We start from the raw sequence: 14,036 nt of genomic DNA on the forward strand, positions 1-14,036 counted from the left end.
TGTCTCAAATAATAATAATAATATATATATATATATATATATATATATATAATATTTAAAAATATGATAATTCTTTATATATATATACTCAGACATACATATATATATATACTGTATATATCATTTCTTTTTTTTGTCTGGCCTTTGAAGTAGAGAAAGTTTGACTTGGGAACCTTTTATAAATGTTTGTTTACTTGTGTGTAAGTTATGTGTGTGTATTTTTTTTAATCCCTAATTTGTGAAGCACTTTAGGCAACAAAGTTGCATTTAAATGTGCTATATAAATAAATGAAGTTGAAGTATATATATATATATACAGTATGTATATGTGTGTGTGTATTTATTTATTTTATTTTATTTTATTTTAAAGGTTACAGACTTTACAATTGCCAAAATCCTTCATCACTGCAATCATATTCGGGTCTCATAAAATTGGTAGAAAATATATTGAAGTTATTTTACTGGTTTACTGGTATGGGAACAAACTCTTTTATACTGATGTTTGGTTAGATGATGTTTTTCTCAGCGGTCCGGGAATTTAGGTCAGCATGATGCAATCATAGCTGAAGAGTCAGTAACTGGCCTCCTAAACAAGATTAAACAGTCTTAGCCGTAGCCTGCTAGAAATGATGATGGATGGAGATATGAGGAGGAGGTCTTTAGCTGAGCTTTCATGTGAAATGCATCAATATATTCCTGAATTATGCAGCTAAAGAAGCCTTTTGAATGTTGAAACCTTACATTTCAAATAATATTGCTACTGATTTGAGCGCATTTAAATAAAATCTAGACCTCATGCATAACTTTTGCATGATGCCAGGAGGGATACAGAGAAGGGGCATGACTATAAAGCATCCTCCTAAAAATGTAAATTTATTTAAATGTAAAATTATTAATATTTTAAACTTTGCACTTGCATTTTTTCCATTTTTTTTCATCATCACCCTCACAGCTCATAACATCTTCCTCTGTACGATGACATTTCCCTTTTACCATGTTTTCATGTAATTTCTTCCTGTCTGCTTCCTTCTTTAGAGTGACCACACCAGTGGGCATATTAGTAATCTGCAGTGTATTGTGCCTTCAGGAAGTGTTCACTACTTACATTTTAGCTAAACATCCAAATCTTAACAGAAAAAAAATGTTTGACAATCTGGTAATTATTCAGCATCTTTTTACATAGTTGTTTACCAGCAATAAATAATTGCCAAAATTATGGTATAATGGTTCATCTACATAGAAGCCATTATTATTCGTTGTTTATGCATTATACACTGAAAAAAAAAAAAATCTGAGCTTGTTACAACTGAACTGAACTGAACTGAATTTGTTACAAATGTATTAGTTTGTTTCAAATTATATTTAATTACATTTTTGGTTCTACCGTAAATTTTTGATTTGATATTAATTAAAAATATTGTTTTCCAAAGATAAAAATGTACACTCATACAAAATAAAAAGATTATTTATTATAAAAAAACAATCTTTATCTTTAAACACAAACCAAAATGTTACTTAATTTAGGTCAATGTAATATATTTATATTTATAATATATTTTTACAACTTAATTTCACCATAAACAAAAGCTAAATTAGTTATAATATGAAAGTAGAATATTCGATAAAGATAAGTAAAAAAAGGTAAAGACAAAACTAGAACCATTTTGTTAGTCAATGTTTCAGTTTACTTACTATAAATAAATACAAGAATATTGTCTTTGAAAGACCTTACAGTTCATTGCGATGTCTTTTTACTGTATATGCATCATCTTTTCTGTTATGTTCTAATAAAAAAAGAAACCATATGAAAATTCACTTTAAATAAATGACACTGTTGTTTTTCTTTTTTTCAGTGCATTAGAGTTAGGGCCCTTAAATGACTCTAGACTGTTATGCTTAAAAATATAATAATGAGATATTAATAATTCATTTTACAGTTTTGCTTTTTTCAGTGTTTGTTAACTGTCAATCAGCTCTGGAAATGAACATGATATCATGGAGGATCACCTTTGTTTAACTGTTGGATGGAGCAACAGCAGCTATTCTGAACTATTAAAATGCATTATTCCATTTCCAAGCACTCATAAAGCTGATGTCAAAAGTGTTTCCAGCTGTGCAGAGTGGCTGCTTTGAGAGCTACATACACTGTATGCTTAAAAAACTCCTGCACCAACGTCAGCCCATAAGATGGAGGTCTTCCTCTGTACAACTGTCAGGATGTTGGACAGTGATGCTCAGGAAGGCTTTGGCAGGCCAACAAAGACAGACCCTCAGCTGTAGGGTGTAGGTTTTCAGGACCAGCATCCCCTTTGGCAGGCACACAGAGGCCGCTGCCATGAGCCGGGGATGAGAACCCATGAGACTCTGGCTTTTATTTACTCTGGCGGCTAGCGTCCTGCACATTTCTCGTCTGAGTGAAGGAAGGAAAAAACAAGACAAGTAAGAGAGACAAAAACATGCTTTCATTTTGCCCTGACTCTGATCCCATCAGTCAGTGTTCACACTCTTGTCTGTAAGCACTAGACAAGCCTGGCATTGATCTTGAAAAGTGTTAAATCACAATTGGAGTACATCTACTTACTGTATATATTTCATTGTATTACATCTGTGTTAACATTGCAACAGAGCATTGTTCATATTTTAGTTCAGAATGTTCCAAACTGTGCAGTCAATAGGACAGGCAGAATTAGTCAGAATGTGTGTCTTGGGCCGAGCTGCGTAAAGCTGTGTGTTTGGAGGAACAGCAGGTCAACCTGCATTGTTATCTGTTTCCTGAAGATATGCTGCCAAGGGTTAAGTGCTCAGAAATGCATGTTACCGTGGCAGGTAAAAACAATGGAAGAAACATGAATATGTGAGTTGGTTGCTTGAAGATGTCTCATAAATCCTAGCCATTTCCCCTGGTTTTTCTCTTTCCCACCAAAGCCTCGTGGCAGTTTATTGGTTGGCAATTCACTCCATTATTTAAAGGGATATGGACAAAAATTGGGTTGAAGGGTTGTCTGAAAACTAGTTAGTTTTAATCAAGGCCTGTATAATTACTGTAGGTTACATTATGTCCTCCGGCCCCTGATCAGATGTGTTTATCGTAAACTAAAATATAGAAGTGACCTTTTATTTTGTTAAACTATAACTTCCTAAATGCAGTCCTGAATGCAGATTGATGCTGTTAAGTGTAAGCTTGAACTCATAGGGTGATCCTTGATCCGCATGCAAAAGTTCATTACTGAAATATTGTGAGTGCACAACATCCTACAGTTTGAGGCTTTTTTATACTGCATCTATTTTAAAGTGGTCATTTGTCTGTTCTGACAGACACCTGGGAGTGGATACCACACTATAACAAATCAACACCAGAATCCAGACAATATGAAGTCTTAATATGTGTGTGTGTGTTTTAACCTACATATTTCATGGGGTGTACTTACTTTTTCACACCAGGCATTTTCAAGTCGAAAATTGTTGTTGTTGAATTGTTGAAGGTGGAGAATATATACAGAAGTGGTTCATTGATGGCTGTGGTGGATGCATTAAATGCAAAGAATTAAGAGAATAAACCATTTAGTTTTAGTCATTCCCAGTGCTGACTATTAGCAAATATTAACTGAGTTTAATATACAAATATCAAACTTAATAGTTGACCTCACTGTCGTCCAGCAGCCAACTTGTTAATTAGTTGACCAACTTGGCCCTTTTTTATATTGAAGCAAGGGAATTTCTGTGGCTGGTCACCTTTTAAATTTGATTTAAAACACTGTTGGGTATGTACTTCAAGTAAATCTAATGCACAGAGCAAATTATTAAAAACGTGACTGAACTTTGTGTTAAATTCATGTTTATCTCTATAGGACACATCAAGATATACATTGTTTCAAAGCAGATTTAGAGAAAATATTGCATAAAAATAAGAGCAGTTTATGGGGCACATATATATTTTTTGACCCATACTGACACCCAGGTCAATCGGCTGTTTCTTTAAACAGACATGACAGCTTCAGTGAGGCAGGGGTCAGTGAAATATCAGTTAATCTCGAAATCTTTATTATACAACATACTAAAACAAGTCTTTGACTAATGCATAATGACTATTTTTTGCTGAAAGAAATTAGGGCAGACATGCAAATCAAATATATTTTCTGTGGGAACTCATGGTGGATGATAGTTTGAAAGACTAGCATACTTAGAGTAGCATTAATTATTAGTACACAAGCAAATATTATTTGAATACATGGTGTAATCGACCTTGCCTTGTTGTCTAACTCTACCACACAAAAGCGAATTTAATTATGAATGGAGAGATGTCTCACAAATACAGTTTGTTAGAAGACAGACATCTTGTTGTATCTGTGTACCACCAAACAGTAAAAAGGTAATGCATTCTGTCTTATCTTCTGGGTGTTTTTGACAGATGGAACTGATATAGAAGATGACCCATCCTGCTCTTGGCTTACATCGTCGCCATCTAGTAAAGACCACACTTCTCCAGGCCATGTCGATGACTATGAATATGGTGAGGATAAAGGAGGTGCAGGCCTACCCTACCCATGCCAGTTTTGTGCAAAATCCTTCAGTCGCCTGAGCTTCCTTAAGTGCCACGAGCAGAGTCACAGAGATAAACTTCCCTTCAGCTGCACATACTGCAGTCGCTTGTTCAAGCACAAGCGCAGCCGTGACCGACACATCAAGCTTCACACTGGTGACAAAAAGTACCACTGTGGAGACTGTGACTCTGCTTTCTCACGCAGTGACCATCTAAAGATCCATATGAAAGCGCACGCTGCCAACAAGCCCCATAAATGCCCAGTGTGCCACCGAGGGTTCTTGTCCACCAACTCGCTTCATGGACACATGCAGGTGCATGAACGTGGGAAGGATGGAGCAAATACAAGGTCCCCTCAAGAGTGGAGGTTAAAAGAGACGCGCAAATGCAGCCGCTGTGAGGAGGGTTTCGACATGCCTGAGGAACTGCAGAAGCACATTGCAGAAAGCCACCCAGAGTGCTCTTCTCCTGTAGGAGGGAGTCTTGAACCTGGTCTGCAGTGCATCTACTGCCACGAGCCGTTCGGTGATGAAGGAATGCTTCTGAGCCACATTGATCAGGTGCATGGGAGAGATAGAAAGAGCAACACATGCACTGTGTGCTCTGAGCAATTCCCCACTGTAGAGGAGCTGTACACTCACATGGAAATCCACCAAATTCCAGAGTCCAGCAATAGCCCCTCTGTGTTGCCCGTAGGTTATACTTCTGTTTCAAGCACTACACCAGACTCTAATCTTTCTGTTGATAGTTCGACCATGGTGGAATCCGCTTCTACAGTGCCTAAGACACGTGGGAGAAGAAAGAGGGCCACTCATAATAACATGTATAGGCGATCTGCCAAACAGCCAAAAATCGAATACAGCTGCATTTACTGCAACAAACAAGTTTTCTCAAGCCTTGCTGTGCTGCAGATTCATCTTAAGACCAAACATGTTGACAAGCCAGAGCAGGCTCATACTTGCCAATTTTGCCTGGAAATTCTTCCATCGCTTTGTAATTTGAACGAGCACCTGAAACAGATCCACAACACCAAGAATCCCGCAGATGTACTGGCTAACCTGTCCGATGACCTGTTGCAGTGCAATTTCTGCCCAACATTGCAGAAAGCCACCCAGAGTGCTCTTCTCCTGTAGGAGGGAGTCTTGAACCTGGTCTGCAGTGCATCTACTGCCACGAGCCGTTCGGTGATGAAGGAATGCTTCTGAGCCACATTGATCAGGTGCATGGGAGAGATAGAAAGAGCAACACATGCACTGTGTGCTCTGAGCAATTCCCCACTGTAGAGGAGCTGTACACTCACATGGAAATCCACCAAATTCCAGAGTCCAGCAATAGCCCCTCTGTGTTGCCCGTAGGTTATACTTCTGTTTCAAGCACTACACCAGACTCTAATCTTTCTGTTGATAGTTCGACCATGGTGGAATCCGCTTCTACAGTGCCTAAGACACGTGGGAGAAGAAAGAGGGCCACTCATAATAACATGTATAGGCGATCTGCCAAACAGCCAAAAATCGAATACAGCTGCATTTACTGCAACAAACAAGTTTTCTCAAGCCTTGCTGTGCTGCAGATTCATCTTAAGACCAAACATGTTGACAAGCCAGAGCAGGCTCATACTTGCCAATTTTGCCTGGAAATTCTTCCATCGCTTTGTAATTTGAACGAGCACCTGAAACAGATCCACAACACCAAGAATCCCGCAGATGTACTGGCTAACCTGTCCGATGACCTGTTGCAGTGCAATTTCTGCCCAGAGGTGCTTGGTGATCTTAATGCTCTGCAAGAGCACATACGGTGCTCCCATGGCTTTCCTAATCCAGTCACCAAAGAAAGCAATGCATTCTTTTGCCCCAAGTGCTTTATGGGATTTTTGACTGAGGCCACTCTAGAAGAACATGTCAGACAGACTCATTGTGACTCTGGAAGCGTGCAGTTTGATTCTCCTCTAGCGGTCACTCCAAAAGATCCCATTGTGGAGATCTACTCCTGCTCTTACTGTACCAACTCCCCCATTTTTAACAGCGTCATGAAGCTTAACAAGCACATAAAGGAGAACCACAAGAACATCCCTCTTGCTCTGAATTATATCAACAATGGGAGAAGATCTCTGCGAGTCCTCAGCCCATCATCTCCAGTCTCTGTAGAACAGGCCTCACTATTCAAACAGAACAGCACTTCCTTATGTTCAAGTGAGTTCATTTGTAACCAGTGTGGTGCTAAGTACACCAGCTTAGACCTTTTCCAGACACACCTGAAGACCCACCTTGATGGCATCGTGCCACAGCTAACCTGTCCACAGTGCAACAATGACTTTCCTAACCAGGAGTCTCTTCTGAAACATGTGACTGTTCATTTCACCATCATGTCCACATACTACATCTGTGAAAGCTGTGACAAGCAATTCACATCTGTGGATGACTTGCAGAAGCACCTTCTGGATATGCACACCTTTGTGTTTTTTCGCTGTACTCTTTGCCAGGAAGTGTTTGACTCTAAAGTGTCAACTCAACTCCATCTTGCAGTGAAGCACAGTAATGAGAAAAAGGTATACCGATGTACTTCTTGCAACTGGGATTTCAGGCATGAGGCTGACCTTCAAATGCATGTCAAACATAGTCACCTTGAAAATCAGGGCTGTTCACACCGTTGCATCTTTTGTGGTGAGTCCTTTGGTACAGAAGTAGAGCTGCAGTGTCATATTACCACCCATAGCAAGAAGTACAATTGTCACTTTTGCTGTAAAGCCTTCCATGCTGTTTATCTGCTTGAACGTCACCTTTGTGAAAAGCACTGTGTGTCTGAGGGAAAGACCCAGAATTGCAACACCAATGGATCCATGTCTGGTAGCGGTGATTCAGTTGCCAAAGATGATGGAGACTTACAGGCCTTTCTGACCAACAGCCACGGAGGCACTGGAGCGGGGGAGTCTCATAACAGTCGGGATGGCAGCGAAGAAGACTTTGATACCTCAGAGGTCATGTATAGCTGTGACATCTGTGGTGCATCTTATACCATGGAGTCCCTCCTAACCAATCACCAACTTCGTGACCATAACATTCGACCAGGAGAGAGTGCTATCCACAAAAGAAAGGCAGAAATGATGAAGGGAAACCACAAATGCAACGTCTGCTCTAGAACATTTTTCTCGGAGGGAGGACTTCGGGAGCACATGCAAACGCACTTAGGACCTGTTAAACACTACATGTGTCCCATTTGTGGAGAGCGCTTCCCTTCCCTACTTACTCTGACAGAACACAAGGTCACTCACAGCAAAAGCCTGGACACTGGAAGCTGTCGGATCTGCAGATTACCTCTGCAGAGTGAGGCAGACTTCCTGGAGCATTGTCAGATGCATCCAGATTTGCACAATTCTTTGACTGGCTTCCGCTGTGTGGTCTGCATGCAGACTGTCACCTCAACTCTAGAACTCAAGATCCACGGTACCTTTCACATGCAAAAGACTGGAGCGGCATCTACAAATCAGCCAACTGCATACTCAGCTGCCACAGAATTTCAACACAGTCAAAGTCAGAAAGTCGTCAAGTGTGCTGCATGTCTCAAAGAGTTCCACTCTAAGCAGGACTTGGTAAAACTTGACATTAATGGTTTGACATATGGTCTTTGCACGCTGTGTGTCAATACCGCTGGTAGCAAGAGCTTTACTCTAAATGGAGGGAAACTGTTGCACCAAGGAGCTCAAGCCCCAATGGGTCCTGCTGCTGGATGGACCCAAGGGGAGAGCCTTAGCCCTGGTCCTGTGAAGGGAAAGGCTGTCTATTCTTCCTCATCATCTTCATCAGTATCACCCTCTATTTTCAAGACCCGCTGTTCCAGTTGCAATGTTAAATTCGAGTCAGAGGCAGAGCTTCAAGCACACCTGCAGACAGTGCACAGAGACCAAACACCAGAAGCTGCTCTTTTACGGACCCCCGATGGCTCCCCCATGTCACGAGTTAGCCCAAGCCAAAGTGACGAGGTAAGATGTGGCTTACAGCAATCATACAGTGCATGCTCAGTACATTTGCCGTCAGTACATTAATAGTGATCGTTATTGTTGCTAAGGATTTTTATTGCGTAGTACCATTTACATGATTAAAGAGGAGGAATACACTTTATTGTGATGGTCCCATTTAGACATTCTGTTGACTAGAAGTATCTTTGCAACTACGTCAACTAACTCTGCTTGGTGGTCTCAGGGGACCATCAGAATAAAGTGTTACCAAGAGGAGTGAAAAAACACATTTATAAGGGACATGTACAAGAGTACAAGGCACGTGTATTTTCTTGTTTCAGCATCATTGTCCAACACTATTAATTTATACTTGGTATTTCTTTTTTCCCAATGTTTAGAAGAAGACTTACCAGTGCATCAAGTGTCAGATGGTCTTCTACAGTAAATGGGACATTCAGATACATGTGGCCAATCATATGCTAGGTAAGACTGTTTTAATTGGATCTGTAAGCAATGGCTAAACATTTGTTTGTTAATTCAATGTCAATTTTGGGTATTGCTGTCAAGTGTGACCATGTAACTTGTTTGCCACTTGGATCCTTTTATTTAATAATATTACTGGAATATGTCTCTTGTATACAGTCAAGGCTAAATCAGGGTTGAAATGCGGTGAAATTCAGTTTGAGTGTTGGTAAGAATGTTACAGAGAACAAAGTTTCAGGGTGGTATGCTTTATGTCAGGAAATTAACATAATTAGTCAAGGTCTACAGTATGCAGTTATCTTCTCTCCTGTTCTTTATTCATTACTCTTATTCATTCTTATTCATGATTTGGTGTGTTTTATGGAAAGAAAATGTGTCAGAACAGAATTGCCTCTCTGCTTGAGAGAAGCATGTTCCATTTTTTTTCAATAGATATAGAAGCTTTCAATTTTCAATTGGTTCTACTGAAGCAGGTTCTGTTGCAGTCTCCCAAGTTTGTGTAAATCTGGACTGTAATTCCCACTCAACCAGCATGTGCCAAAACTGCAAAGATAAAAAACAAAGGCCTGATTTGAGAAGCTTTAAATATCTTTTCCCTTGGAAAAAGGGCACACTTTCTCCTGTTAATGGCCATCTGTAAAGATGCATTGAAACAGGGGGCCAGGGGTTATCTGCGCTCAGCTGTCAGTGTTATTAGGCTATGTAATGGAGCAGGCGCTATGCTCTTCTGGGTGTTGTTTCTAAGCACGTGTCTCTGCTTTATTGCCATCGATAACTAAATATGTAGAGAATGGCATGCTATTAAACATGAGCACAAAAGCCAGTAGGTCTTTGTAACCTGGCCTATTGGTTCGTAAATGTAGAAAGGGAGATTTGATTCACGGTCATTAATATTGCTGATTTCCACAGAGACATCTTCCAGAAGGTAATCAGATAAGGTAAGGAGGTGGAGGTAGGTGTGAACTGGACAGTAGGGACTGGTCTTGGCCACAGGAGCCCTGAGACACCTGCAGATAGAAACTCACAGCTTGAACGGCCCAAATCCAGATTTGCTGTTTAGTTGGCTAGTCTTTTGTTGAAGATGTAGAAAGGCTTCTGCGCCAATGAGGAGACTGATGGTTTGACTTACTTGCATGATCCAGCCAATAACATTTGATTTGTCAACATAACCCCAACGTATTTCTGATTATATGAGATCAGCCAAAAGGAAAGAGGGCAAATTTCCATCATCCTCTAAAGCTTTCGCCAAGTTGGTGGGCCACCTTCTCAAGGACGGTCACACATGGGCATCCTGCATGTGGCATGAGGTGGGGGTGGCTGATTACAGTGGCTCACGCTCAAGCAGCAAACACATCCAGCCTTGTGTTGCTGTGTTGCACAGCGGGGAGCGAATGGCCTGGGTGGCCCAGCCAGAGGAAGGTGGGTGAGGTGGATGGCAGAGAGCAGTTGGTGCAGGCTTGGAGCAGTGTAGGATGCACATTTGTTGTCCAGCAGGCCACTCTGTGTGAAGCAGCACTGTGGGCTGAAGTCATGCTGAAAGGAGAGAGGAGAAAATCTTCTGAATAAAGAAGAGGGAGTGGATAAACAGAGCAGTGGTGTATCTTAATACACCATCTTATTTTCAGCTAACTGCATTTAATAAATATTTAAACTGTAATACATTTTTACTAACATAAAAAATGTATTATAGTAAACATGCACTTCAGTGTCCGAAAACATTACATTCAGTTCTTATTCATTCATATTATTTTAAAGTACAGTATATTATTTCCATAATAAGTACTCTCTTTAAATCTGTGCTGAAGTGTATTTTTTATTTTTTTTTCACAAGGACACAGCAACTGTTACACATGGCTTGATATGTATTCTATAGATTTGTAGGGGTCTCTGTGTTTGTGGCATTTCTGGAGCTTGGCTCAGTTTGGTTTCTCTTGTTTTTCTTATTGCTTTTGGCCCCCTGGGCTCTGCTGGTGAACAGGATGCTGATTAGTGAACTCTCTCATTGAAGTCCTTCATGATGCCCTCTGGCTGCAGTCATGGAACCCTGTGGAGTGTTCCAGAGTGTTCTAATAAGATTCAGGTGCTTCAAAACAGTGGGCACATGCCAGATCTGCACCATAGTTTAAAACTGTCCTATCTTTAAAAGAAATCAACACCTTGAGATGAACTTCATCTGAATACTCCATGGAGCTTTATATTCAGATATACCAGAATGTTTATTAAAGCAACGTAGTCTTTATTATAATTGTTTTTATGCTAATGCTTTTTTTATATCTGTCAAGTTGAGTTGGAACGGTGCAGTTGGCTTGTAACAAACATCGATATCAGTTTGTACATGCATATATGTACAGTATTGTAAGCAAATATTTTTATACAAACCATATCACCATCATAGATAGATAGATAGATAGATGTCAGTATTTTGTTAAGAATTTTCTCTTCACCTATTATCTTAGCCACTAGCACTTTTTTGAAGTGGCTCAGCCTTCTTTGTTTCTTCTGACAGAGATTTTATTGTTTAACCTTGTCCCAGATGTAGACATTTAACAAAAATAAATACAAAGTTCTATCATGAAACTCTAGATGGCGCAGGCCAATAGGTTCTAACTGATATAATCTGATATAATTACATCATCATTCACATGACACAGCTGACTGGTTTCTTTTCACATCAGCAGCTAATGAGCTTGCTGTTCAACATTCAAATACTCAGCTAGTACTTGCTGTAATAGTTGAAACCCTCCACCTTCCCCAGCTCCACCTGTACAGATCTGCTACGGGCTGATTTCCTGTATGTTATATATGGGGTGATTTCATATATGTTATATGTGCAGCAGCAGTATTTCTTACATGCTCACAGCAGCATGTCTGTGGCTGTATTGGCAGTAGTAAGTGTCGGTACTTGCTCTGCCACAACAGCAGCAGCATAGAAGGTTATTATCATATAACCCAGTCACTAAAATATTTTTACTGTGCATAATTTTCAACCAAGCAATTTTTTCTAAATGTGTGGCAGTAGTAAGTGTCGGTACTTGCTCTGCCACAACAGCAGCAGCATAGAAGGTTATTATCATATAACCCAGTCACTAAAATATTTTTACTGTGCATAATTTTCAACCAAGCAATTTTTTCTAAATGTGTTAAAAAAGACAACTGTCATAAATTTTAGTCAAAAGTTTACATTATTATCAGTTCCACCATTGAACACTGTGTACATACAGTAATTATACATAGTTTGAACACTGTTTCAAAATATTTAGTTTCTGATTTTTTGTAGAGCTTTTTGTTGGTGGTGTTGAAATGCTCTTGAAAGAGGACCATCAGCATTTCATTGCCCATATTGCCTCCCACCTCTCCCCACCCCACACAGACACCTTGAGACTCAAACCTTAAACACTCTCTTTCTTTGATTAATTTTTTTACGTTTCTAATTACTAATTAACTTGAGAGATTTCTAATGTAGTCCTCATTCACTGAGGTGCACGGAGGACAACAGATCATTAGCTTCAATAATGAATGTGGATGGTGCAGATAATGGCCTGTGATATGCCCACACTGACACCTGCACTCACAAGACAAAGGTTTGTGTGAAATACAGTGAGGGGGATACACAAGGAGCTGGACGCTTCTGTTGCTCAGATCTTTTATGTGTTGACGTGAAAGGTGTATCCAATGTTTGTGTTTGTGTTTGTATGTGTGTGTGTGTGTTTTATTGAGCAGACATATTTAGACACATTTTATTATTATTATTAGTGTGTGTGTGTGTTTTATTGAGCAGACATATTTAGACACATCTATCTGTCTATCTATCTATCTATCTATCTATCTATCTATCTATCTATCTATCATCTATCTATCTATCTATCGTGTGTGTTTGTGTAGATAGCATATATAATGCATTCTGTAGGATTTTTGTGTATGTGTGGTTGTAAGTGGTTTTAAATGTTTTCATAAATTTAGAATAATTTAAGTAATAACTTTAATTTATTGATGAATCATTGATATATCACATGATAGCTCACAGCTTCCACCTCTTTACTGCAATAAACATTTTGATTGGGTTTAGAATTTCCGAAGGCCTTTGTTGTTATAATATCTTTCATCTTAAAATATTCACTTCTGAAACGCGTATCTAGACAAACATTCCACCAAACAAAACATTACTGTGGAAAAAGTGTATGACCATTTGGGAAATCATTTAGAACTTAAAGTCATTTTCAAGGTTCACCAGCGTGGCATGCTCAGCATTTCCCATCATTAAGAGCATGAAGTGTTAATTGCAGTTTGATCTCATTAGTGATTAGAGTCATTTTCTTTGAGCATCTGAACTTCTCTGATGAAGACTCCTCTTCTTGCTTCTTAATGGCAGCGTTGCCTGCCGGTGTCTGCTAACTCCGCCGACTTTGGGGAAACATGCTTACGCTGTAATGATTATTATCATTAAGAAATATGAAAGTGCCAAGCATTTGTGACCCAGCTGTTCATTAAAGCAGAGATTTTTTGTAGCTGGAGTCAGAGCATCCACTCATGAGCAGACCTCCACCTGCGCAAAGTCCATCTCTGTCCACATGACACCATTAGCTCTCTTCTTTGACCTCCACAATAGTTCGCTCTATGTCTGTCTGTAGGTTGTTGGTGAAGCTAGAAGGGATTTCATTTAGCTCATGTAATATTATCAACATCATAATTTGTTCTGAATAAACATCACTCCATTTTTGTGTTGTATGTATTTTTGTTATTTGGATGTGAATGGAAATATTTGCCCTCCCAACACTAGTGTTCATTTTTTTAAATGCTGCTGTGAGCAAAGTCTATTATTTTTCTTTGTAGTTGATATTAGTTGAGTATCTATCTAAAAAAAGGCTGTCCACTGTCGCTGGAGTGGAACCCTTTCAAAGGGTACTATTAGGGCCTTTCGCACCGCTTTAGTTCCAGAACTAAATGTACAGTACTAAAGTACTGGGACGATTTTGCGCGAACTATTTCCCAGTACCATTTAAAGGGTTGCAGTCGCACCGACAGTGGGTACTAAGAAGAGACGCAAGCCGGTCGACAGCGTCG

At 39.6% G+C, this 14,036-nt stretch overlaps 1 protein-coding gene across 1 annotated transcript in view; it reads left to right on the plus strand.

Annotated features, from left to right (window-relative positions):
- The window catches only part of LOC107671707 (zinc finger protein 521), an 87,046-nt gene that overhangs the window by 34,987 nt on the left and 38,023 nt on the right, over window positions 1-14,036 (plus strand). Inside the window, exons 4-6 of the mRNA XM_016464637.1 lie at window positions 4,409-5,223; window positions 5,865-8,516; window positions 8,891-8,975. Of these exons, the coding sequence (XP_016320123.1) occupies window positions 4,409-5,223; window positions 5,865-8,516; window positions 8,891-8,975 (3,552 nt within the window). The remainder of the gene's footprint in view (window positions 1-4,408; window positions 5,224-5,864; window positions 8,517-8,890; window positions 8,976-14,036) is intronic.

The sequence above is a fragment of the Sinocyclocheilus anshuiensis genome, unplaced genomic scaffold (genome assembly GCF_001515605.1).
Source record: "Sinocyclocheilus anshuiensis isolate Anshui unplaced genomic scaffold, SAMN03320099.WGS_v1.1 scaffold524, whole genome shotgun sequence".
Lineage (NCBI taxonomy): Eukaryota > Metazoa > Chordata > Actinopteri > Cypriniformes > Cyprinidae > Sinocyclocheilus > Sinocyclocheilus anshuiensis.